Consider the following 27791-nt stretch of genomic DNA (forward strand, 5'->3'; position numbering starts at 1 on the left):
GGGACGATTTTTGGAGCGGCTTGTTCCTTCGCCATGAGAACTGGTGGTGGATTTATCCCTAGGCTGTTTTCCAGACCTGTGGGATGGATTGGCTTCCTCCTGGTTCTCACGGGCAGGAATACGGGTACTCTGCGATCTGGTATGCATTTTTTGGGTGGAAAAAATGGATCAAAAATTCGCTTTATCACAAATTTTGTTCTCTGTTTCCCACAGACGGCGCCAGTGATGGATCCGCGAATTTCTGATGTTAGTAAATGCTGGTAGAGAATGAAAATTACGACACAAAGAATTTACGTGGTTCGATTTACTGAAGTAAATCTACGTCCACGGGAAGAAGGGAGGGCAAGATTGTATTGCTTGATCTGGGATTACAGCTTACAACACAGACTTGCTATATGCTATTTTATCTCTAGAGAGCTTAACCCTTTTCTATCTGATCTAAGTTCTATTTATACATTGAACTAAGGTCGTGGTTTGCAGCCCCACTAACAAGATCGTGGGTGAGCAATAACTGCTCAATAACTGCTTCGTACCACTAAATAGATCGTGGGTATAGCGGAGGTCGTGGAGGCCTTTCATGAGTCCACTAACTCCTAGTTCGGTCGAATGCTGAGACCGAACTGCTGGACTTTACCGATCAGCTCTTGCCGATCTGAGAGGAGAGCTTGACTGGTCGGCTTTTACCGAGCTGTAGGCTGAGTCCGAACTCTTTGGTCGTGCCGAACTCTTTGGTGCCGAACAGATACTCTTTCTTGGGCTCTGGGCTGATGGGCCGTCACTGTTATTGGGCTTGCCATTAGGGTTTAGTTCGTACCCCATCAGTCCACGGAGAAGATGACCGAAATCTTATTGATGAACAACTCTCAAATACAATGAACTCACATGCACAATTCAATCACTCCAAACTAATCGCAAGCTAGAGCAATAATCTCCTAATTGTGTATGTGTATTGTGTATTCTCCCTCTGCTTTACAACTGAACACCTATCGAGCTATATATGTGAGATAAAGAAGAAAACAACTTAACTAACTTCATTTCCCAAAGTTAGTTATAACCGCCAATTTCCAACGGCTAGTTCCAGCTCCCAAAAACCGAGCTTCCTCTGCTTCCTTTCTTGATCCCTTCCTTGAGCTTCAACGGCTCTATCACTCGATCAAATCTCCACCTTGCTGTGAAAGCTGAGTTATGCAAGAATGATAGTTTGATGAAACAAGAATGATAGTTTGATTATGCAAGAATGATAGTTTGCATGGACACACATTCACAAATCTCCACCTTGTCCTTGCAAAGCTCCATCAATATCAAGATTCCCTTCTCAATCCTTGTTACAAGTCTCAACACTCCACAATCTCAACCAACTTCAAACAATGTTTGAACTTCGAAGTTGGCAGAGATTTTGTCAACATATCTGATGCATTCTCCTCAGTAGGAACCTTCACCACATTGATCTTCCCATTTTGAATCTCATCCCTGATAAAGTGTCTCCTCACATCAATATGCTTCGACCTCTCATGAAACATTTGGTGTTTGGCTAGGCAAATCGCAGAATTGCTGTCACAGTTTATCTTTACTGCCCCCAGCTTCATTCCCAGATCTTCCAAGATTCCTTGCAACCATTTCCCTTTCTTTGCAGCCTCTGTCAGAGCAATATATTCAGCCTCGGTTGTGGATAAAGCAACCACTGGCTGTAGGTTGGATTTCCAACTGACTGATGTGCCAAATAAGGTGAAAATGTAGCCACTTTGTGATTTTCTGTTATCCAAGTTGGCTGCATAATCCGAATCACAATACCCTTCAAGGACTTCATTCTTTTCAGACCATGCTTCACCACCAAACCTTAAACCAGTCACAACAGATCCCCTCAGATACTTCAAGATCCATTTCAGAGCAGCCCAATGCTCTCTACCCGGATCAGCCATGTATCTACTAGCCACACTTATGGCATGAGCAACATCCGGTCTTGTACATATCATCAAGTACATTACACTTCCTATTATACTTGCATAGGGTATCATGCTCATCTCCTTCCTGATTTCATCTGTCCTTGGCACTTGCTCTCTGCTCAACTTGAAATGGCCCGCTAATGGAGTAGAGACTGATCTTGCATTCATCACCTGATATTTTTTCATCACCTTTTTGATGTATTCAGCTTGAACCAGCCTCAGCTCCTTATTCTTCCTGTTCCTGACAATATCCATGCCTAGGATTCTCTTTGCCTCTCCAAGATCCTTCATCTCAAACTTTTGCTTGAGCTCTTCTTTTACAATCTGCAGTTCACTTAAGCTTGATCCTGCCAGTAGAATGTCATCTACATATAGCAGTAGATAGGCAACTATCAGATCTCCACTTCTCTTGATATATACACAGCTATCAAAGCTAGATCTCTCAAATGCCATCAACTCCATCTGCTTATGGAACTTCTTGTTCCACTGCCGGCTGCTTTGCTTGAGCCCATATAGGCTTTTCTTCAGTAGGCAAACTTTCTTCTATTCTCCATTCTTCTCAAAACCCTTAGGCCACATCATATAGATCGTTTCCTCTAGATCCCCATGTAAAAATGCTGTCTTCACATCAAGTTGATGCAGCTCCCAGTTGAAATGGGCAGTCATGGCTAACAAAATCCGAATAGAAGTGTGTTTAACTACTGGAGAAAACACCTCTGTGTAGTCAATGCCTTCCACCTGTGTGAATCCCCTAGCTACCAACCTTGCTTTGAAACGTATGCTTTCCACTTCCCCCACCTCTACCTTCTTCTTGAATAGCCATTTGCAACTAATCAGCTTTTGAGTCCATGGATCAGTCACTAAAACCCAAGTCCCATTTTTTAGTAGGGACTCTATTTCTTCCTCCATAGCCTTGATCCACTTCTGACTTTCTTTGCAACTCATGGCCTCGTCATAGGTTGAGGGTTCTGAGAACATGAGCACCTCTGCCACACACAAAGTAAAGAAACTCATATCATAGTCTGAGAATCTGCTAGGTAGGCCTGCATTTCTTCTGGGATTCCTTCTGGCCCTTTGACTTGCAGCAGCCTGCTGTACTGGTGACTCCTGATCACTTATATTCTGAGTTGGTTGAGAGATGGTTGCTCCACCTTCTTCTTGGTTTTCTGTGGACTCAGAATTCTCATCATCATATGATTTTTCAGATTCTCTATCAAGCTCAAAATTCTGCATGCTTGCACTGCTGCTGTCATTAGAGACTTCTTTCCTTTTCTTGAATGGCATCTCTTCTTCTTTGAATATCACATCTCTGCTCACAATGATATTCTGACCTACTCCATCTAGGTTCCATAATCTGTACCCCTTTACTCCATCTTGATACCCCAGCAATGCACATTTCTTTGCCTTTGGTTCCAATTTGTTTTGCTTAATATGTGCATAAGCAGCACACCCAAATATCTTCAGAGCAGAATAATCACCAAGGCTTCCATACCATCTCTGATCTGGGGTTTCATTCGATATAGCTGAAGATGGGCACATATTGATCAGATCAGCTGCAGTAGAAACAGCCTCTGCCCAGAATCTCTTTGGCATTCCAGAATAGAATAGCATGCACCTCACCCTTTCTAGCAATGTCCTATTCATTCTTTCTGCCAACCCGTTTTGTTGAGGGTTTCTTGGCACGGTCCTATGCCTTCTTATCCCTTTCACTTTACAGAAACTATCAAACTCAGTAGACAGAAACTCCATGCCATTATCAGTCCTCAGATATTTAAGCACTGAGCCTTTCTCATTCTCATATCTAGCATGCCATTCCCTAAACTTCTCAAAAGCTTGAGACTTCTCCTTCAGAATGTAAATCCACACCTTTCTAGAGTAATCATCTATGATGGAGATGAAATACTTACCTCCACCTATGGATTCGGTTGGGGATGGCCCCACAGGTCACTGTGGGCATACACAAATGGGGCTGATGAAGTGTGTTTCCCACCAGAAAATGGCAGCTTCTTTGCCTTTCCAAGAATACAAGATTCACATTTCTTTAATCTGTCTGAGGCACCTAACTTCATCACTCCTCGTTTAGCCAGTTCTCTGATGCCTTTCTCACCCACATGTCCAAGCCTAGCATGCCATAGATATAGGTCTTCTGTCTGAGCCACATTCACAGTATCAACCATAGTTTCAGCCAGCAAATAATACAGGCTATTCTTTCTTTGAGCCTCCAATACAGTTCTGGAGCCCTTTGTTACTCTGAGGATCCCATTACCAGAATCAAACTTGTATCCCTTTGATTCCAACATTCCAAGAGAGATGAGATTTCTCTTGATTTGAGGTATGAACCTGACCTCTGTGAGAGTCTTCACACTCCCATCCCTCACCCTCAATCTGATATTCCCAATTCCCTTGACATTACATATTTGGTCATTACCTAGCATCACTGAACCTTCCCAAGCTGATAATTCTTGAAACCAAGACTTGTGGGAACAAATGTGGAAGGAGCAGCCAGAGTCCATGATCCAGCACTCCTCAATCTTGGCTCCCGAGTGTATATTCAAAGCCTCATTATTTTCCACTTCTTGAGCCAAATCAGCAGTCTCTGCATTCCCAGCCTTTTCTTGTTCTTGTTTTTTCTTCCAAGCAAAACAATGCTTCTTCAAATTGCCCGGTTTCTTGCAGTAGTGACAGCTTCTTTTCTCCTTCCATCCCCCACCTTCTTCCTTTTTTCTGGAACTTCTTTTTGGAGCCCTTCTTGATCTGATTATTCTTCAAGTACAGGCTCTCAGCCACTGGGTCAGATTGCTTAATGTCAGCCCTCTGCGATTCTTTCAGCTTTAATGTAGAGTGTATTTCCTCATAGGTAACTTTAGCCTCTCTCCCAAGAAGCACTGCATCCTTGAAGTGCTCATAACTCTTGGGCAGGGAATTGAGCAACATTAAGGCCTTATCTTCATCCTTAATCACCTCATCAATGTTTTCGAGATCATCTATGCATTTCCCAAACTCCTCAAGCTGTTCAGTAATGCTCTTTCCATCTGAAAACTTGAAGGCAAGAAGCTTCTGCTTCAAATGTAGCCGATTCGCTAGAGACTTAGTCATATACAATGACTCAAGTTTTGTCCAAACCCCTGCAGCCGTCTCTTCTTTGGATACTTCCCTCAGCACCCTGTCTGTAAGATTTAAGATCAGGGTGCTATAGGTCTTGTATTGCATGTCTTGAAGTCTCCCCTTCTCCTTTTCATCGGCCTCAGGTTTTTCTTTGGCATCATTGCCATCTCTCAAGACATCCCATAGACCTTGCTGCATCAAGATAGCCTTCATCTTCAGCCTCCATAGCCCAAAGTCTTTTCTGCCGGTGAACTTCTCCACCTCGAACTTGGCCGTGGACATTTCTCGAACAAATGGTGGGCAATCGTCAAGATCGGCTCAAATAACAAATCTCCCGGACTTCTACTCGCCCAGAAAACCAACCAAGAAAACGTCTTCAACGTTTCCCACAGACGGCGCCACTTGTTGGGTCGTGATGCCTCCGATCTCACACTCACTCAATACGAGAAAATAAAGCACACAACGATGTAACGTGGTTCGGTGATAAACCACCTACGTCCACGGAGAAGATGACCGGAATCTTATTGATGAACAACTCTCAAATACAATGAACTCACACGCACAATTCAATCACTCCAAACTAATCGCAAGCTAGAGCAATAATCTCCTAATTGTGTATGTGTATTGTGCATTCTCCCTCTGCTTTACAACTGAACACCTATCGAGCTATATATGTGAGATAAAGAAGAAAACAACTTAACTAACTTCATTTCCCAAAGTTAGTTATAACCGCCAATTTCCAACGGCTAAGTCCAGCTCCCAAAAACCGAGCTTCCTCTGCTTCCTTTCTTGATCCCTTCCTTGAGCTTCAACGGCTCTATCACTCGATCAAATCTCCACCTTGCTGTGAAAGCTGAGTTATGCAAGAATGATAGTTTGATTATGCAAGAATGATAGTTTGCATGGACACAATCACAGAAAAGCAGAAATGTTTTTTGTGGAGATAGGTGGTAATGTGATATAATTACTATCTAAATAATAGTAGAAGATTTTTATGAAAGTTCTTAACAAAACAAATAAAAATTCAGTGTCATGGACGTATTGTCACGTGGTGTGTCAAACCAATTATAATTGCAGAAACCACTTATCTTCTCATTTTTCTCTCTTTTTCTATGCAATTATGAATAGAACATACCACAAAACAATACATCTAAAACACTTATTTTTTACTCAATGTTGACCTCCCTCCTCTCTTTCTTTCCTTTTCGTTTTCTTTCTTAGTACTCGTGTACTTGGCAGATGATTACTACTGGAAATACAAAATAAGTTGATTATTAGGGAAATTTGTTGTAAATTAGAAATGTTTGCTCAAATTTTGATTCTGTATATCATTTTGAAATATGATTATAAATTACTGTACTATTTAACTGTTTATTAATAATTTTACAACGAATCAAATGTTTTGTAGTTTCATCTTTCGTGACTTATTGACTTAGTTACATGTTACTATCGAACATCAACCAAAACCACATCATATTATACTAAATAAAATAATTTTATTTGTTGAACTAAGATTTATATTTAGATAAAATTCATGAAATAAAGTACACCAATGAAATTATTATATTCAACAAGTTATGAAGTCAAAGTACCAAAATCTCGACTGATTGCAAAATAAGAACAAATCATTCTTCATACGTTATAAAATAAGAACAAATCAACGGGTTCAATAATTTGCCAAATACCTACTTATATAATGTCCTCTCCTTACTGGCTTTTTACAAAATAAGAACAAATGGATTCAGTAAAGGGAATGGATGATTCTAAGATAAGGAAATTTGAAAAAAATACAGAAGTTAAAGTATGATTCTCCCACGTTCTCATATTGGAGCCAATATCCCAAAAGCTATATAAATATGATGCGATCATTTTATTCCTTCGACAAAATCATCATTCACAAGTAATGTCAAAGCGTTACTCCTTTCAGTACCCAAAAATGCAACACAAAAAATGAGTAAATCACTTGCTTTTCTACGTTTGTTATGAACGCCATACATATCACATTCAATATGGGATTAAAAAAAAGATAAATAAAAGGCAATATACTTGAGATTTCATAATGTAATGTCAAAACAAACAACTAAAACGTGTTTTGCAGATTCACGAAGCAAAACTGAGCATCGATGTCACAATTAATTGTTCATATTCTATCCTGCACGATTGATTGATGGGAGACACGACAATGAGCGGCAGGAAGCAGCACAAGGAACATCTCATTTACCACCCAAGGTAGGGAATTGCCCGGGGTCTTCGATGGCTGGTGCCTGGAAAGTGCTCCTGTCACTCGGCCCACCAAAGCCCCCTCTCACGCTGCCACGGCCACCACGACCTCGCCCACGACCACCAGGGCTGTAGTACTTCTCACCCTCAGCAGGTTTCAAGAACTCATTGATGCTGACAGCCTAGAACAGCCAATAAAGCAGACAATCAGATTTCAATAAAAAAGTGCTGATCGGTAGTAACCTCTGTCCTATCCATTAGACAATGGACGCCGTTCATTCCGATTTTTTTCATATTTTTCTTGAGTTGAAAACAAAAAATCGGATTATCCATATTTAGGAGGCTCAAGAGATGCAACAATTGTCCAAAAAGAGCTACAGACATCATGAGAATATGTGATAGATAGTAGATACCCAGCATCCGTAAAAGTTAGCAGTACCTTTTTAGCTCTTTCTTCTTTTTCGGCCAACTCTTTCTTTTTATCCTTCTCAGAGCCCTGCAAAGAAGCATCTCATTAGTAATAAAAAGTCAACTCTCAAAATAAGCAACTTATTGAAGGAGAGACAGACACAAACAAATTACAGTAGGGAGTACAGTAGCTCACCAATTTAATGAAGACATCATCATTAGCTTTCTTGTTTGAAAGTGCTTGCATTGATTCAAATTCTTTCGCATCAACCTTCCTTTCCTCAGATTTCAGAGCAAGCAAAGCCTTCCTTTTCTCTTCAAGAAGCTTCTCATACTCTTCCAGTGTCATCTCCTATAAACATCATTTAGCAGTCAAAGTAAAAACCGGGTAGTGATTCCTAAATCAAATTAAAAGGGCAGTGTTTGCCAAAAAAAACTGTAATTGCTAAGAGGTAGCTTAAAAGGGATCTTTAAAAGGGCGGAAGTTAAGTAAGTAATACTGCATCAAAGTAAGAGCTGCCAGATAAAGCCAATGGGATAACGAAAGCATTTACAGTGTTCAAACATGTGCTTAATATTTATCAAATCTTTCACCTTATCCTCAGGCTTCTCTTCATCTTCCTCTTTAGTAGCTTCCTTTTCTACATTTTCAGCAGCATCTCCCTCTCCTGAGGGCTTCTCCACAGTCAGATTTTTCTCATCTTCATTGACAACCTCCTCAGTCACTCTAGAAAGAAAAAACAGCACATTGTTGGTGAAATGGAAACATATATACACCACAACAATTCAATGAACTCTAATGGCCACTGAAAGTAATTAGAAATATTTACTGTGCCAATTCATCAGTCTGCGTTCCCCAGTTTCCCCGGCCCGAACCTTCACGTTTCATCTCATTTCTGCAATAAGAAATGGGGTAAGTCAGATTGCCAACTTAAAAAAGCATTGATAACAGTACATAAACTATCACAATAGCACACTTTTCATACATACCCACGGCCAGTTCCACTACGGCGCTCAAGCGGCCTACGAGTGCGGTCTCGTTCTCCTTCTCCAGAGTCCCCATTGCTGTAGTCGCCTCTACGGCCACCACGGAATGAACCACGAGATCCACCATAGCCACCAACACGCCTTTCAGAAGACTTTCCATCAACATCATCAGGTGCACCCTGGGCAGCAAATCCTTCCTTGTTGCCATAGTTGTTTTCGTTGTTGGCAAAGTCTCTATTGGGACGTGCACCACCATCGCGACCATATCCACGCCCTCTACCGCGTCCACCTCCTCGAGCCGAATCAAATTTTGCCTCTCGGACTGATAGGATATTACAGGTCAGAAGGTGAACAGCATGATAATGATTCAAAAGGAGGCTAATTGAACATAATCCTCGATTTAACAAAAGTGTCCGTACACTACATTCAACTGACCAGAAACATCTGAAAATAATGAAATACACTTTCCAATAAAATCTATAACAAAAATTACTGTGCATCAAAATATTTAGCTCGAAGCATTTCAATCATAAAAAATCACGGTTTAAACAAGTTATGGACTTCCCACTTCCAATTTTTTCACTGACAGAACTTCATCACGAGAATCCAAACACAACAAAACTATTGAAAAATTAAACAATTAAATCAACACATTACTAATTGAGGGTAAAAAGTGCATAAATTTTCGAGAAGCCAAGCAAGATAACAAATTTATCGAGAAACAATCAGTTTATAGAGGAAGGACAAAGCACTGACCAGACTGAGCCGGGGGTAACGGCTTGGAGGGGAGCTTGGGCTGCGCCGGCAGCTTAGCCGGTGGTGCTACAGTTTTCTTCGGCTCGATCTTCTGCTGAGCCGCGAGGAGTGAGGGGTCCTCCGTATCGTCTCCCAGCAAATCAAATGGGTTAAGAGTCGCCATCTCTTGAGCACCAAAACCAAAAGAAAAACCCTGTGTTTCAGATTATTGATAATTAAACCTTTAATTTAACCTTGTATTCATTATTGAGTGTATTGGAATCGACAGATCTATGGGCCTTGAACCGAAGGAGAGATGAGAGAGAATCAACAGAAAAGGAATGAAGGAGATAGAGAGATAGAGGGGTGCTGCCAAACCCTAGCCGCAATCAATTGAGTAGAGAGAATGTGAGCGGTGACTGTTGACTGTTGCTCCTTTTTGGTTTTACTATTTTTTTTAGTGATAATTGCCTCTTAATTTCTATTCCTTGCCAAATTCTAATTTTATACTGCTACATTAACTTTAAAATCTATATTAAAATATAAAATTATTTTTCATTTGCATTTAATCATGATTAAAATCTATTAAATTATTATTGATTTATTAAGATTTTACATTTTATCATGATTTTATTTTAACCCGGTTTAATATACTCCCTTCGTCCCATAATAAATTTCACACTTTTCTTTTTAGTATTTCCCATAAAAGATGTCGCATTTCCTTTATTGTAAAACGTTATCTCTCACATTAATATACATATACTATTTTCTCTACCCACTTAACACACAAAATAAAATCTCCTAAAATCTCATGCATTACCCAAGTGTGTCATCTATCATGTGACGAAGAGAGTAATTTAATAAATAAAATTATTTAATTTAATATAATACTTTCTGTGTCTCAAAATAATAATCTTCTATTTTATTGATTTATCTTAATCAGGTGACTTTCATTTTTTTAAGGTTCTCTTTTATGAAATGACTTATTCTTCACTAAAAATACTCTAATCACCTTTTTTTTTATATCTAATTTACTTTATCAGTTCTGTAGGATTCTGTAGGAGTACCATTAAATTCGTATAAATTTGTATCGTCCCCAAATACTTCTTTTTGGGATACCGATGGAGTATGATATTTTTTACTTGCCTAAAATGTACATATGATTTTGGTTGATATTTCATTGTATCATGTAAGTAAGTCATCAGCTATGCACGATGTTAATATCTTGATTGAAGTATTAAAGCAAATCAATAGTTTAATATTTATTCGTCTGCGAAAAATAGTCCCATTTTTCATTTCGAGATGTCGGATAAAAAATAGTCACATCTAAAAATGGAAATTTTTTCTCAAACTATTAACACTATTCTATCCACATTTTTCTTTTCTCTTTCTTTCTCTTTCGTACTTTATCCATTTTTTCTATTTATGTTTTATATTTTATTTATTTTTCTCATTCTTTTTTACTTTATCAATTTTTCATTAAAAGTACCATCAATGAGACTATTTTTGAGAGATAAAAGGGGATAATTAATATGCAATTTAAAATTGATATACAAACCTACATTTGACAAAAAAAATTACAAATTAATTGACAAATTACCCATTTTGTTAATAGTCAAAGATCGAAAAAAATCAAGATTTCATTTAAAAAACAATTAAATAAGAAGTAATAAATAAGTACTCCTATATACATCGGGAAATTTTTGGAAACTAAAATTTCATTAATTATGATATAACAAAAAAAATACTTATATATAATTGATTACTTGTTTTCAAATCAATGCAATCACTTTTTATGATTGGCCTAGTTGAAGTACGCTGCTTTAGAAAAAAAAAACAAAACATTATTTCGTAAAGCAAAATATTCTTTCGTAAATAAATGAGTATACGATAAGGAATATTATATTGATTAGGAATGAATATTAATGATGCTACACAAGGACATTAGTTTCGACCTAAATTATGCTCCCAAAATAATAGTATCTGATTATTCTGTATATACGTAGCCAAAATAAGGTGTTGATTTTCAAGCTAAATTATGCACATGGTATATAAATTCATAATTATATGATCAATTTCACGCAAAAAACTAAAAGATTTAGTACCCAAACTTAATGTTTGTAATAAAACTAAAAGATTTAGTACCCAAACTTAATGTTTGTAATATTACATGGCAAATACTATATGGGGAAGATTTTTGGTCTAAATTATTCACATGATATAAAGATTCATAATTTTGTGATTACATCAATCTTACCAAAAAAAACTAAAAGATTTAGCTCCAAAAATAATGTTTTAGGATATATATGAGTAAAAATTCCATAAACCCTCCATACTATATTGGCACAGTGACGTGGTGTACACCAATAACTTTTTGACAAATGAAATGAATAGAACCCACGTGCCACATTAATTGAGCACATATTTTATAAACTAACGGAGCATTAAGAGACGTCCATTTGCTCATTTTATGGAAACTCTTATGGAAATTTTCATATGTAATTGGTGTTGCATATACTACTACTATATACATTGATCTCATCTCATAATATAATATTATACTATAGTACTTGTAAAACAGTATTCCTATTGCATTACTTTCACGTAGGGAAAAAAGTCATACTAGTACAACTCTTTGATAATAGTACTATTTGATATTTTATGGGTAAAAGCTTTTACTCTAGTTTTATACGTATGTATACGAAAAATTTAAATAAATAAAAAGTATGACTATAACTTATACTAGTATTTATGACTAAAAGATTTAGTACCCAAACTTAATGTTTGTAATATTACATAGCAAATACTATATGGGGAAGATTTTTTTACCAAAATTATTCACATAATATAAAGACTCATGATTTTGTGATTACATTAATCTTACCAAAAAAAAAACTAAAAGATTTAGCTCAAAAAATAATGTTTTAGGCTCTATATAAACACAAATTAACATTACATTATTTACAAACAATAGTAAGGGCATCCACTATTGGGGCGGCGTGCTGGCCGCCCCCATTCCGTCGTCGCCCCGCCGGCCTATAGTGCAGGCAGCGTCCGCCCCGAGGCGGACGCCATTTCTGGGGCGGAAGGCCCTTCGGCGAGAAGAGTGCGAGGACGCGCCGGGCGCGCCGGGTACGCCTCGCCGCGCCTATATGGCGCCGGTCATCGGCGCGCCGGCCGCCCCCCGGATTTTTTTTATTTTTTATTATTTTTAAAAATTGTATTATAAATATCACTCCTCCACCACCCATTTTACACCCATTTCAAACTCTCTCCATTAATTTACTCTCTACGTTTTCACCCGGCATTGACGAATCAGGATATGACGGCTATCCTTCCCAGCCGTGGGGATCGAGTCCAACTCCTCCTCCATCTCAGCCGTGGAGGTCGAGTCCCACGCCCCAACCTTTTAAGAGGAATTTGAGTCATTCGGCGTTTGGATATTACCGTCCCAACCTGGACTTAACCATCTGCGGCCGGAGACCCCTTTCCAATCTAGCCAATCTCCTTTCACCGATGCAGATCGAGACGCACTGGAGACGATGATGGGTCTGCTCAGTCCGCGCGTACCAGATACGCCGGCAGCACGCGTGGATACGCCCGTTCCGACGAGAGTCGGCGGGTCCGGTGGGGCGGGTGGAAGTAGTGGCGGCGGGGGCGGCGGAAGAGGCGGCGGCGGCGGTGGCAGCGGCGCCGGCAGTGGCGGGGGCGGCTCGGGCAGCGGCGGTGACAGCGGCGCCGGTAGCCGTCGGTGGACGGGCCACGCACTACACCAAAGCGGAGTCCATTGTTGTGGCGAGGGCGTGGGATGCCGTCACATCGCACCCCATAGTGGGCACCGATCAGACCTAGGGGAGCTTTTGGAAGCGCATCTTGTTGGCATACAACGAGTTCAAACCTCGAGGCGCCAAACCGCGTGATGGGGAACAGCTCCGCAAAAAGTGGTCTAGGATTCTGAGAGCCACCAAGAGATTCAAGGGCATATACGAGAACAACATGCTCAGTGCTAAGAGTGGCCGAAGCGAAGCCAACGTGAAGGCGCTGTCTATGACTCAATTCAACACGGAAGGCTGGCCGAAGTTCAACACGTGGGAGGAGTATCTCGTTCTCGAGCACTGTCCGAAATTCAAGGCCATCTGTGCGCAAGAGCTGGCAGGAGCTCCTGGGGCGAAGCGTACTAGACACAACATAGCCGGGGACTACATCAGCGGCAACGGCTCGCAATCAATCGACCTCAACGACGAGGAAACCGAAGAGCCCTCCGCTACACACTCTAGGCGCCCACGCCCTCCGGGCCAACAAGCCTCTATCTGAAGCACTAGAGGGACTGCAGGTGCCTCCCGTCTCTCGTCGGCCGAGTCTGGATCGTGCATCTCACAGCCCGCCCCTATACCGCCATCCATGGCCACTGGTTCCCACGAGGTCTTGAGGGCGAACCTAGATGTGCAATTGATGAAACAACTGCAAGACAACTGCCGTTTCTACGAGACCGCAACCGACCCGATCACCAAGGGTATATACTATAAGCTCATGTGTCGGATCCAGAATCAGCTGGGGTTGTATGAGGATGCGGAGGGGGGGTGAGCGGCAGCGGGGGAGGCAGTGGAGAAGAGGATGAGGAATCCGATTCCGCCACCGAGTAGACGGTGGCTGTGTTTTTATTTATATTTTTTTAAATGTTCGTTGTATAATTTTTCCGGTTCCATAATACAACGAATATTTTGTCTCAATACTTTTTTTTACATTTCAGTATTACCTCGGTTTCTAATTATTTACATTCCGATAATTTTAATTACAATTGATTTAAAATAAACGAAAAATGAAATAAAATGAAAAGTGGCTAAAAAAAGTGGCGGGGCTATTGGAAGTGTCCGGCTTATAGCTGCGGACACTTTTTTGTGGGCGCGGACAAATAAACTGGGGTTGTGGACAAAAAAAGTGGCGGGGAAGTGTCCGGCTTATAGTGGACACCGTAACCAAGTTTAGATCGACTGCATAAATGAAGATGCAACAATGTATTTCTCTGAAATTTATTTTCCTGGTTTTTCTATGCTTTCTCATTCTAGGTTTGAATTTTTACACACTTTTAATATCAATATAATGTTTGTTTGACAATCTTCATTTTAATATAAATCTTACACCATTTTTGTAGATGAAAGAGGATTAGTATTGTATGCTGAAGCAATGACTTGCACATATTCTTTTGTAAGTCCCTCATGTAATCAAGGAATCGCAGTATGCTCAAGATGTTTGAAATATCCTAAGTTGAAATCTATTTGATGTGACACAAGCACCATTCCACACAAATGTGTTTGTGGGTTGAGTGTCCACCCTAGTTGATTTTAATATTCATTATGATACATGGTCATGTTATCTTTTGATATATTATTTTAGTGTTATCCTAGTTGGTTTCAATTGACTTGTTTTTTCTCTTTTCCAATGTTGAGAAAAATCAATTATAAAATATAAAATTATTGTTTTATACTGAAATATGACAAGGTCCAAGTTATCTTTTGATCCATAATCAAAGTGAAAACATATAAAAAGGGATTTTGTCAATACTAATTTAAAGAAAAAGCTAAAAAAAAAAGTTCATATATATTACGCAAAATGAAAATCGCACCTAACCTAATGCAATTTATAGAGGCAAACTCTTTTCTAACAACATTCATTTCTTCAGTGTTAGGGTGTCCACAATGGGGGAGCCGCGGCCCGCGGCTCGGCGCGCGGCCCCCCATTGCAAAGGCCGAGAGCCGGGGCGGAGAGGCGAGAAGCGTGGCTGAGCCACGGCCGCGGCCTTCACGCGGCTGAGCCGTGTGAGCCGCGGCCCTCCCATTGCAAGCGCCGCGAATCGCGGCTGGGCCGCGGAATATAAATTTTTTTTTTTTACTTCGAAATTTTTTATAAATATACACTCTCATTTCCATTTTTTCACTTCATTCTACACTTCAAATCCCTTCATTTTACACTCTCAAACACTACAAAAAATGCAAGGTGGAGATGGTAATTCCCCGGGGTATGGAGACTCGGGATACGACAACTTCCCCAATCAGACGTGGAGTCCGCACTCGCCCCAATTCCGAGTCCAGCCATCCCAGCAGAGGAACTTGGTTCGCCAACCATCGGGGTTCGGGGACTACCGACCGAATATGGACGCGATCAACAACCCATCCCAGCAATTCCAATCCTCCCAATTCCAATACTCCCCATCTCCTCTGTCTGAATCTGATAGATTCACATGGGAACAGTTGATGGGTACACCGGAGACCCCGACATCCGGTAGTGTGGAGATGGAGGCCCCCACCGGGGGTCGCCGAACCGGCGGTGGTGGGGGGCGAGGTGGCGGCGGTGGGAGTGGGAGGCGAGGCGGCGGCGGAAGGCGAGGCGGCGGCGGAGCATGGGCCCACCGGCGGCGGGCGAGGTGGAGACAGAGAGCCGGCCACCGGCGGTGGCCGAGGCGGTGGTGATCGGCGTGGCGAGAAGTACAACGACGACGAATCCCTCGCTGTTGCGCGGGCTTGGGAGGCGGTCACGACGAATCCGGTCATCGGCACGGATCAGACCGACATTTGCTTCTGGAGGCGCGTCCTGACGGTGTACAACGGCTTCAAACCAGAAGGCAGTGCCGGACGTGATGAAGGCCAGATCCGGAAGAAGTTCGGCCGGATCAGTAGCGCTGTGAAGAGGTTCAGGAACATTTACGAGAGACAGCTCCAGAATGCCGAAAGCGGCCGCAGCGAAGGCGACGTACGGGCGTTATCGTATCAGTTGTTTAATACTGAAAGCTGGCCCAAGTTCACCTATTGGAATGAATACATGCTTCTCCGAGACTCCCCTCAATTCAAGGCGATCTGCGACGATGAGACCGGTCCTACTGGGAAGCGGACAAAAATCGGGGCCGACGGCACGTACAGCAGTGGTACCGACTCACGTGCATTCGACCTGAATGACGATGTGAGGGATGAGTCCCCCCTCGACAATGTCGAGGCGCCAGCGCCCGCAGGGCCAACAATCCGCCATCCGGGAAGCTAGATCTGCTTCCCAAGTCTCTCGGGCGAGCGCGGCGACACCGCACCCTTCAACACCGACCGCGGCGTTGACTCAAACACTGGAGGTGTAGATGATGAAGCAACTCCAGGATAACTTGTCCTTGTACGAGAAGTCGACGGACCCTATCACCAAGATGATGTACTACGACCTCATTCTTAGGTTGAGGTCGAAGTTGGGCTTCTCCGATGGGTCGGCGACGGGCGAAGCAAGCGGCAGTGGGGCCGGTGTCGGCGGCGGTGGAGGAGGTGAAGAAGATGTGCCGGATTCCGATGACGCCACCGAGTAGGAAGCGGTGGCGTTTTTTTCTTTTTATTATTATGTTGTGTTTTTAAAATATTTTCGTTGTAGAATTTTCCCCTATTAATAGTACGACGAAAATTTGTCTCTACTTCTCTCTTTATTAAATTATTTTTATTATCCAAATTATTAATCTACTAAAATTTAATAACATTAAATTAAATTAAAAAATAACATTAAAAAAAAGCAAAAAAAAAAATTAACATTTTAGAGGGCTACATTTGGTGGCCTTTTGAATTTGCATTGACTTTTTTACATTTGTCATTACAAAGGCCACGTTGAAGCTATCATAGATTCATAACCTTGTCAATATAACAAATTATTATTCAACATTATTTTGCTAAGAATATTATTATTAGGCATAAAAATAAGCACTTATATTCAACCTCAAATTAGCAGCGTTTGTACTGTATCGCATGTAGTTATAATAATTAAAAATAATACTTACATAGAATTGTTTACTCGTTTTCAGATTAATATGATCAAATTTATGATTGGCCAAGTAGAGTAATTATTGAAATAAATACGTTGTTTTAGAAATAAAAATAGAACAGGAAAGTTACCAAGCAAAATAATATTTCGTTAATAAATAAATATATAAATTATAGACCACAAGTTTTCTAAAATGATATAGTGTTAAATTAGTTATAGTTAACAATTAAAGGATGAGTTAGCAATTAATTACTCCCCTTAATATAATTATTAGTTTGCATTTTCTAACTCTAGTCCTCATATAATCACATCCTTACACGTATACATACATATAAAAAAAGGTACTCCATACGATTAATACGTGGATATATTGGCTAAAAATTCATAGAATTAATATGTATATACACTGGCAAAATACATTTATAATTTTTACAAAAACAATCGTGCCATACTCGAATTTAAAAAAAATGACTTTTGATAATTAAATTAACATGGTTAGATGAAAAATCATCATGATAAATGAATTTGAAAATATGAAATCAAATTATGTTCTCGTCGTAAAATTATGCCAAACGAAAAACCAATTTGCAAGCAAATATTTTAAGATTTTAGCATGATCATAGTTTTTTTATGAGAGACGTGTTCAAGCCTGCAACTGCAGCGAGTCATTGTTAAAAAACCAAGACGTTCAAAAAGAAGTAAAAACAATAAACCCGAAGCAAATAATGTAAAAAAAGACATAAAATTTGGTTATGTATATTAGTTCAAGATTTAAAAAATCTGTACGGTACTGTAAAACAAATAATGTTTGGATTTATTCGTAAATTATTCAATGATCAAATCTGATAACGTACGTGTAATTTTTCAACAATTTGCCATAATTTAATTAGCAGAGTATATCAAATTGCGTCATTTTTTTCATGACCGATCACAAAATTGCAGTTCCGATCACAATTTGGATCGATTGACTGAAGTATGAAGCTTCTCATGGCTCACTACCATTGCAGGATGCAGCCGATTTCTCAATTTTTTGTGTTGGCCGTGCACTTCTGCTGTTAATCGAATAAGGGGCATTGCTTCAGCCTTCATCAGGTTTCTGTAATGCCTGTAGAGGAAAGGGGAGATGGATTTTTTTGTAATGCCTTTATATTGATAAGAGATCGCAACGGATTATATTTGAGCTGCAGAAATAGGTTTCAGGCGTTCTGTGTTGTTATGAATTTAGGGCTCTTTTTCTTTCTAATAGGCAGAGAGTAGCCGATTGTTAAGACTGCTTGAAATATGGCTTTTTTGGATACTTGAATTTGTTCATGCAAATGTCCTCCGCTTTACAACAGATTAAGAACCCAAGATTCATGCTTTCCCACACTGATTTTCTAAATGCCGTGTGGATTGGCTTTCTGTCGAAAAGATGGAAGTATGTTTGGACTTTGATGCTTTACTTTGTTTTCAACATATATTGGTTTGTGAAGTGGATTTCGATGATTTGGGATTTTATCAATTGGTGTTTACTTATAAGAGTTGGCTCTCTCAACTTATAAGGATCAAATGTATGTACTGATAACACATAATGAAGCAGCTGAATGAGCTCCTCAATGTTGTAGCTGGGAAGAAGGTTCGAGAACTTTGCTTTCGTTATGATGATTGCACTGCTCATGAGTTAATCCCTCGCGTCCTTTGTGAAACATTGGAAGGTTACATTGTAGTAACAAAACATCTCATTGCAAGTAATAGCATTTTGGAGTAACCAAAGTAGTCTTGACGAGATTTCTCATATGAGGTGAGGTTGCTGAGAAATTTCTTTTACGTGATTGTTTTAAGCACAAGAATGTCTACTTATAAGATTGCCAAGTCATGGGCCTTGAGTAGATTGATGGTTCAGGAAGTACTCAAGAATCTAACAATCACGAATCTGTATGGCCGTGAGAAAATTTGGGTTGTAGACTATATTTCAACGCTAAGCTCATGATTTGTCTTCCGAACTTGCTCTTTATCTGCTACATTGGATGAATGCACAGTCTCTTCGGATAATGTCTCAGTCAACCTAGCCTTCTATGTTTACCTTGTGGGTGGATATAAAAAACCGCTTACCTTGTTCTGCAAGGTTGATTGGGCTTGATGATGTGACTATGTCCAATGTCCACTCTTCTTGCTAAGGTATGTGGACACTGCTTCACATCTCTCTTGTAAACATAATACATATTATTATAAATAATTTTCCTGGTATTTTATATAGGATACAACCAATAAGTTGTCAATTCTGTTTCCTGTTTTGTCGCTTGAGAGGGTGATTTTTTCAATAGATGTATTATCATATATGAAAGGAATTTAACTTTGATTAACAATCACATTTAGTTTTTTACTCGTATATTCAATGATTGTGATATGACCTGTCTGATGAGTTCTTCACTTATTTATGGATGACAAATTGTAAAGAAAATCCGCAGGTACTAAAAAAAATGAAAAAACAAAAAGAAAAAAACGAAGTTTTCTAATCTATGGATGATTGCAGACAGCCTAAAACAATAGTAATGTTGAAATGTGTAAGAATGTAGAGTTGAAATAGCAAGAGAAAAGATGCAGTGAAATGAGGTTCAAAGTACACTCTAATTAGGTCTTTATTCGCCCACTGATCTTGATTTAGAAGTACTATAACTTGCTTAGTATGCTTAGAATGTTGCATGTGCAAGATAGTTTAAAACATTTACCTAGGTTTTTGAACCTGTATCTTTAGCCTGTTCTTGATCGAAGAACATAAAGGATTTTGTTAGGAGTAAAGGCTCGAGACTAATGAACAAGAAGTGAAATGTGTTTGAAATGTGTAAGAATGTAGAGTTGAAATAGCAAGAGAAAAGATGCAGTGAAATGAGGTTCAAAGTACACTCTAATTAGGTCTTTATTCGCCCACTGATCTTGATTTAGAAGTACTATAATTTGCTTAGTATGCTTAGAATGTTGCATGTGCAAGATAGTTTAAAACATTTACCTAGGTTTTTGAACCTGTATCTTTAGCCTGTTCTTGATCGAAGAACATAAAAGGATTTTGTTAGGAGTAAAGGCTCGAGACTAATGAACAAGAAGATAAACGAAAAAGGGAAGGAACTCAATATAACTAATCAAACTGGGACAAGAAATAATCCTCACGAAGGAGGCCACGGCTACGCCGTCTAAATTCTGATCTCTCCAAAAGATCGTTTTCACCACTTAAAGAGCCTCAATATATAGACTTACAAAATGAGAGAAATCTGCAACAACTTAATTCAAAATTCAAATCTGCTAACAACTAACTAATTAAAGAAGTAAATTAATAAATAAAATTTAATCAAATCCTAACTAACACTGACTAAGTACGCATCTCTTCTTTATCAATTGCCTCACTCTCAAAACAGCCTTGCCCTCAAGGCTGAGCTCAAAACTGAAACCAATTACATTGTTCGGTGGAGGCTCCCATTCATGCTTCTGGCCAGGAGGTGAAAAGCTGAACCAAGGAATGTGCCCATGAACAAGAAGAAGTAGATACATGATTGTGGCCAGCCCGGCAGCAGCTGCAGGAACTGTACGTCGCAGCAAAGGGAAGAAGGGCTGAAACAGTGAAATATCAGCACTCGAGAACCACAGCGGTGTTGTCACTACTGTTGGTGTAGGCGGATTGGTAGGAGATGGCAGGGGCACTAAAACAGAAATATGAATAGGCTGTTGTACTACCAAGGGTAGGGGTGTTTTATTGTCCGCTTTGGTATCGATATCAGGGTGGATTGTTGACGTGGTAATAGGCGGTATCTCCTGCAGGGCTGTTGTAGACAGGCTAGAGGACAGCAATGGTGTTGTCACGGTGGGTAGGATAGCTGCAGAATTATTGCTGGTTCTGGGTGGAATTTTTGGCTGGTTTTTTGCAACATAGACAGTAGAAAAAGGATCCTTACTACTGTACTTGGATGAATTGCCAGCGACACAGCTTTCTGATGTGATGGTATCACCAAAACGTTGCAAGAGCTGTTGAACAAACTTGTCCCACGATAAGGAGGGGCAGCGATGAACGAGCAATTGCTTCCAAGGCTTGGCTGGTCCGTCTATGGCGAGCATGGCAACGTCGACACGTCTATCCAATGATGTTTTGTTGACGAGGAAATATTGGTTTGCCCTCGCAAGCCACACGAGAGGCTCAGATCCATCAAAAGTTGGCATTGGCGACGTTGATTTGTTTCCGGCTGACACCGAATTAGATTCCCGATTTTCAGAGGACGCACCGTTCTCCGGCGTTGCTCTGAACTTGTGGTTGAGGGCCGCGAAACCCGCACGCATTTCCTCTATCATGGAGTCGAGTTTTGACCCCAATGCCGAGACCCGTTCGTTCGTCTGCTGGAGCTGGGCGTTGAGTTTTTCAGTAGCCTTCTCCAAACCGTCTAGGCGTGAATCTCCCCGAGAGTTGACCATCGTTCACCGCACCAATTGTTAGGAGTAAAGGCTCGAGACTAATGAACAAGAAGATAAACGAAAAAGGGAAGGAACTCAATATAACTAATCAAACCGGGACAAGAAATAATCCTCACGAAGGAGGCCAATCCTCACGAAGGAAGCCACGGCTACGCCGTCTAAATTCTGATCTCTCCAAAAGATCGTTTTCACCACTTAAAGAGCCTCAATATATAGACTTACAAAATGAGAGAAATCTGCAACAACTTAATTCAAAATTCAAATCTGCTAACAACTAACTAATTAAAGAAGTAAATTAATAAATAAAATCTAATTAAATCCTAACTAACACTGACTAAGTACGCATCTCTTCTTTATCAGATTTGCGCAACATATCTATGTGAATCATTGCCATCTACACTTGGTCATTTTGGTCCTCAGGATATATGAATGTAATAGTCTTTGGCTCTAAAGAAAATAATGAATTATCATGTAGGGTATTCTCGTTAATTTGGTGTTAGTGGCTAAGTTGTATTAAATGTTATTTACTTCATATATGATGGAGTTAAAGAGGCATAAAAGTGTAGAAAAAGGATCATTTTTCTTTTCAATTGGAGAGAATTGAATAAAAACAGGTAAATAATAATCCGAGATGAGATTGAGTACCTTGCCCCTATCCCCATCAAGTCTCATGGTCTTTTTCCTTTAGTGTAACTTGATTCCTACTTTTTTTTACAGACAACCTTATGTAGCAATGCATTATTTATAGATTTTTGCAAAACAAGTACAGAGATAAACTAGCCATTCAAGGATCCAAAAATTTATGCCAATAGTTTTTCTTATTGTTTTCCAACTGTAGTTTACATTTCCTTGATTATCCTTTCTTTATCAGACATTTTCTAGTTTTGCTGCCACTAAATACTAATTGAGGGAGTTTTTTCTCCTTTCCCTATATTTTTATCCTGTAGACGATGGGTGTACTAGGACACATAAACTACAAAAACCAAGCTAAATTACGTTACTTGGCAGAATACAACGCAGTTAGCTCTTAGTTAATAAATTATGACATCAACTTCATACATGTGAAAGTTTTTACATATTTTTAATCATATCTTAATTTGTATGATAGACTTTGTTATCTTTGTTTTGCATGGGTGTGGAAGTGCAAGTGCTAAAATTAAAATGAGACTGTATCTTTCATGTTTTGGTAAGATTCTGCTTAATATATTTGAAATGCTCAGCAGAAGTATTTTGTTTTTGAATGACATTTGATAGTCTATTTCTAAATTATTTTTGGATTTACAATTTAATAGAATAAACTCCTGAGATATTCAATTTTAACCATTGAGAGTCTATGGAAACATTAAACATCTCTGTGTTCCAAAATATAGAAGGGATATTAGACGCAGAGGATTTTCTTTCTTTATTTATTTTGCAGATAATAATGTAGTAAAGCACATTATTTAGTGACATTGAAAAACATTATCAGAATGATTTATGGTCTCATACTGATTGGCTGTTAATAGCCTGTTATTGCTAATTCAGTAAGTTATTAACTCAATCATATTCGTCTCGCGTTGTATAGATACATGATTAGTATTTGCCGATAAAATAAAATGGGGTAGTGCTTCTAATGGAATAACAAATACAGCGTATTGGTTGGAAACTTGGCATAAATGAAATCACATTCATGTGACACCTCTCAGTGGGAAATACCATGATCCATGTCAGATTTTTCTTCCTTATTATGTACTCTCGCTTTTACATTTATTTAGTTGATGTATTCAAATTTTTCTTTAGTAACTTTTTTGGAGGGGGGGCTGTATCCTTGTTGTCAAAATTCCGCGCTGTCAAAATTTTCTTTCTTTAGGTATAAATATTGATTGGAGAAAAACCTTGTTACCGCCGCACTCAATTGGCTGAATTTTCTGCCTCGCCCCCTCTCGCCGCTATAGGTTTTCTCGAGAAGTCAAAAACAGTCTTTCCATTTGCAGTGAGCTTCTTGTTAAGATAAATTTCTTATTGAATTATTTAATTGTACGGATTTATATACATTTGCCTCCAATTAAAGATCATTTTGATTTTAATTTAATTTCTATAAAATGTAGATCATTTGATTGTTTAGATATTCATCTATGCATGAGCCTTTATAATTCATTGGCTGTTTGTTTTGTCAATCTGCATCTGTTATTGCTGCTCATATCAGGCTTGGATCTGTATCTGTTTAATATCATTTTGATTTAAATTTAATTTCTACGAAATGTAGATCATTTGATTGTTTAGATATTCGTCTCTGCGTGAGGCTTTATAATTAATTGATTGTTTGTTTTATCAATCTGCATTTGTTGTTGCTGCTCGTATCAGGCTTGGATCTGTATCTGCTGAACATTTCTTTTAGGCATTCGGCAATTTGGTCATTTATGTTGAGTTTGTTTTGGGGCATGGTATTGATGTATAGCGACAGTATTATGAGATCCAGTTATAGAAATGTGAACACCACACAATTCTCCAAAAAAAATTCTTGGTTGAGATGTATTAGAAAGTAAAGCATGTATTCAATCTGGATGTTATCTCTGACAGTGACTTTTTCTGCCCTACCCCCTCTCTTCCCCACTATAGGTTTTCTCGAGAAGTCAAAAATTGTATTTCCATTTGCAGTGAGCTTCTTGTTGTTAAGATAATTATCTTAGTGAATTATATAATTGTATGGATTTCAATTTGCTTCTAATTTAAGACCATTTTGATTTAAATTTTATTTCTGTAAAATGTAGATCGTGTTGTTTAGATACATAATTAGTATTTTCTGGTAAAATAAAATGAGGTAGTGCTTTTACTAATGGAATAACAAATACAGCGTGTTGGTTGGCAACTTGGCATAAATGAGATCACATTCATGTGATACGACTCAGTGGTAAATACCATGATCCATGTCAGATTTTTCTTCCTATTTATGTACTCTCGCTTTTAAATTTATTTAGTTGATGTATCCAACTTTTTCTTTAGTAACTTTTTCGGAGGAGGGGCTGTATCCGCGTTGTCAAAATATTCTTTCTTTAGGTATAATTAGTGAATTGTGAAACCTTGTTACCTCCGCTACTCAATTGGCTGAATTTTCTTCCCTGCCCCCTCTCTTCCCCTCTATAGGTTATCTCGAGAAGTCAAAAATAGTCTTTCCATGTGCAATATGTGTGCAATGTGTGTGAAAAGTGTGTGTACTGTGTGTTTATTGTGTGCAATATGTGTATTGTGTGCAATATATGCCTAATTTATAGTAACTATTTGGAATTCTAGTTATCTACTTTTGATATAGAATTCAAATTGTGGAATTGGGATGAAGTGGAATTGTAATTCAATTAAAATCCTTTTTTTTGCGGTACCAATTCCATGATACTAGACGGAGCATGAGGGTATTTTTAGTCTTTTAATTTGTTGTGGGTATTAAACAAAAATCTTTTTGATGAATATAGAAGCTCTTCTATTGTTTGCAGGGATAAGTGCACTATTTGCTGCATTTGAAGAAATGGGGATTTCGACTATAAATATAAAATGGACACAAACTGAGAATGAAAAAAATATTGAACAGGAATCTCATGACAGGCTAAGTAGTCTGCTCTCTGAAATCCTAGACCACATTCTATCGTTTCTCAGCATGAATGAAGTTGTGAAAACCGGTTTGCTGTCAAGAAAATGGAGATACTTCTGTCATTCAACACCATGCTTGAACTTCGATTTTAGAGATTTCTGGAACCAGGAGCGCTGCTTAAATTTAAGTTACAATGAATGTGTGATAAAATTTTGGGTATTTGTCAAGTGCGCTATCGTGATCAGATCACCCATTTGTAGACTGCGGCTCTACTGTGAAGTCTGTGATACCATTCAGCTTGATTCGCTTTTATATCTTTGCGCTTTGAAAGAAGTCCAAGAACTTGATATTTTTACTGGATATGGAATCCTGCAGTGTCCAATTTATTGTGGTGTACCAACTCACGTTGACGCATTTATACAGGGCGTGAATAGCCTGGTTTAGTTGCAACCATTGACAAGCTTTTCAAATCTCAAGACCCTAAATTTGGTTGGGGTCCAGTTTGATGATTCTGATATAGCTGCGAATGTATTCAGTGATTGTGGTGTTCTTGAGACTTTATCTCTGGAACATTGTTGTTTTGTGATGAGAAACCATCTCAAAATTTCTGCCAATAAGCTTAGGACTTTCAACTTTGTAAACAATGGCCCTTATTGGTGGGATTATACGTGCATGTTCGACGGTGAGCTGGAACTTCATACTCCAAACCTTGTATCTTTCTGGTATATCGGGCCAGTGCTACAGCTTAGTCAATCCTCGGATATGCTATTTTTGAAGAATGCCTCCATTGAGCTCCGATATCAAAATACACCAGGGGACTTAGGTGCTATGGTTTTAGGTATTCGTCGTGTCCAGGAGTTATCAGTGTCGCCAAATTTTGTCCTGGTATGTGTAGATTAAATACTATAGTAATGGTAGTAGTATATTACTACCATTTTTTATCTTCTAATTTTGAATTTCTGCAATACTTTTGACATAATTGTACATTTTAAAGACATGTTAATGGTATTTTTGTTCAGCTTAAAGACTTGTTAATGGCAATTTTGTGCAGCTTAGAGACATGTTAGTGGCAATTTTGTGCAGCTTAGAGTCATGTTAGTGGTAGTTTTGTGCAGCTTCAGGGATTGAACAATCTTTTAGTACTGTGATGTCCATTATAAAAAACTTCTTATTGAACGAATTTGGAATGATTCACTTCTCAACACTATGTTAAATTTGCTAGATTTTAAGGGTATTTATTTTAGTTGTGTGTATCACTATATACTTATAAGTTGCATACGAGTTGGTGATGGATATTCATATCTGTAAATGTAATTATCATGTGCTTTCTTCTTTGTTAGTACTACTCTCCTGCATTTGAAAAATACGCTGGCGACTTCAGTCCTCTCGACAGTCTGAGCAGCTTGAAGGTTGATATGGAAGTCACAGGGGACCATATGGAGGGTCTAATAAAGCTACTCCAGCTTTCTCGTAATCTTGAAACTCTATGTATCCGATTCACTGAGGTACAGATTGTTTGATACCATATTATTTGAAGCATGTAGAGTGTATGTTTATAACTAAAATATGGTTGATGATGCTTCAGCTCCCAGGGATAATCAGTTGGGAGTCCAGGAAAATCGACGTCCCTATGATATCACACAAGCTGAAAGAAATTGAGATTTTTACGGTCTACGACCCGGAGAAATTGGTAGAGCTTATCAGATTCTTCCTTGAGAATGGAAAATTTTTAGAGAAGATAAACATCACGCAAGAGGAAGAAATGCTGGATCTGGAGGAGTTCTACACATTGCACGACGCTGAGTTAGCATGTGAATCAGTTTCTATATCCATCGGTTTAGCTTCTGCTTCTGGAACAGTCAAGATGTTTGACTTTTCGTTTTGGAAATGTGGTTCGGGTACAGCCGGTCAATCTATCGAATATGGACGGTAAATCGATATTTCTTCTACTTGCTCTTTCTTATCATCAAAACAAAAACTAGGTAGCTTCATAAGGTGAACTGATGACATTATTATTTATAACTTGCTAAGACCATTTCTATCTTTTGGATATGCCATCTATCTGTCCTTGTTTGTTTTGAAGTTTTGCTGTTTTGAATTGATTGGGATTGTTGAAACTCTGTGATCAATGCATTGCTATGCTCTATTTTAGTATATTTCTCAACTTTGATAATCAGTTTGAATATGTTGTTAACTTGTGGTGAAAATGAAATGCACCTTGAATTTAACTGTGATGTGCATTTCTGTGCAACTTTAGAAATTAGAATTCAAAGAAGATTTTTTTGGTGCATTTTGCATAAAATATCCCAGCCTTCTAAGAGCTAAATTTCAGAAGTTCATGGTCACATGCTCTACGAATCCAATCTGAAAACCATTTGACACATGAAGAAAATAGATGTAAGAGAGAGCTAACACAAATGAAGTTCAACAACTGACAAATGAAGTTGCAACTGAATAGGTGTGTGATTAGAGACCTATTCAAACATGGGGAAGTTCAAGGACCACATGTCGATCCTCGAGTAAATGCGAACACTTCCAAACTCAAGCAGTAATCGATTAATATATCCTTATTCTTTGAAAAAACAAGTCATTATTTAAACAGCAGAATTGCAAAATCT

General features: G+C 38.9%; 2 protein-coding genes across 4 annotated transcripts; one reads left to right on the forward strand and one right to left on the reverse strand.

Annotated features, from left to right (window-relative positions):
- Positions 1 to 7075: 7075 nt before the first annotated feature.
- Positions 7076 to 9825, reverse strand: LOC121774866 (RGG repeats nuclear RNA binding protein A-like). Its single transcript, XM_042171751.1, has 7 exons — positions 9420 to 9825; positions 8667 to 8985; positions 8507 to 8572; positions 8271 to 8403; positions 7873 to 8028; positions 7708 to 7764; positions 7076 to 7450 (listed from the first exon to the last, which is right to left on the reverse strand). The coding sequence occupies exons 1-7, from the start codon at positions 9580 to 9582 to the stop codon at positions 7262 to 7264; spliced, it is 1083 nt and encodes a 360-aa protein (XP_042027685.1). The 5' UTR covers positions 9583 to 9825; the 3' UTR covers positions 7076 to 7261.
- An 8187-nt stretch (positions 9826 to 18012) lies between these two features.
- LOC121774867 lies at positions 18013 to 27337 on the forward strand. 3 transcript variants are annotated; one of them, XM_042171753.1, is made up of 5 exons: positions 18013 to 18027; positions 18120 to 19334; positions 25079 to 26058; positions 26514 to 26678; positions 26759 to 27337. In XM_042171753.1, the coding sequence occupies exons 3-5, from the start codon at positions 25759 to 25761 to the stop codon at positions 27104 to 27106; spliced, it is 813 nt and encodes a 270-aa protein (XP_042027687.1). In that variant the 5' UTR covers positions 18013 to 18027; positions 18120 to 19334; positions 25079 to 25758; the 3' UTR covers positions 27107 to 27337. The 3 variants fall into 3 exon arrangements, with proteins under 3 accessions (XP_042027687.1, XP_042027688.1, XP_042027686.1); XM_042171754.1 differs by lacking the exon at positions 18013 to 18027 and adding an exon at positions 22754 to 22797 and having other exon boundaries at positions 18064 to 19334; XM_042171752.1 differs by lacking the exon at positions 18013 to 18027 and having other exon boundaries at positions 18064 to 19334.
- Positions 27338 to 27791: the final 454 nt, after the last annotated feature.

Source organism: Salvia splendens, chromosome 17 (genome assembly GCF_004379255.2).
Source record: "Salvia splendens isolate huo1 chromosome 17, SspV2, whole genome shotgun sequence".
In the NCBI taxonomy this organism is placed as follows: domain Eukaryota; kingdom Viridiplantae; phylum Streptophyta; class Magnoliopsida; order Lamiales; family Lamiaceae; genus Salvia; species Salvia splendens.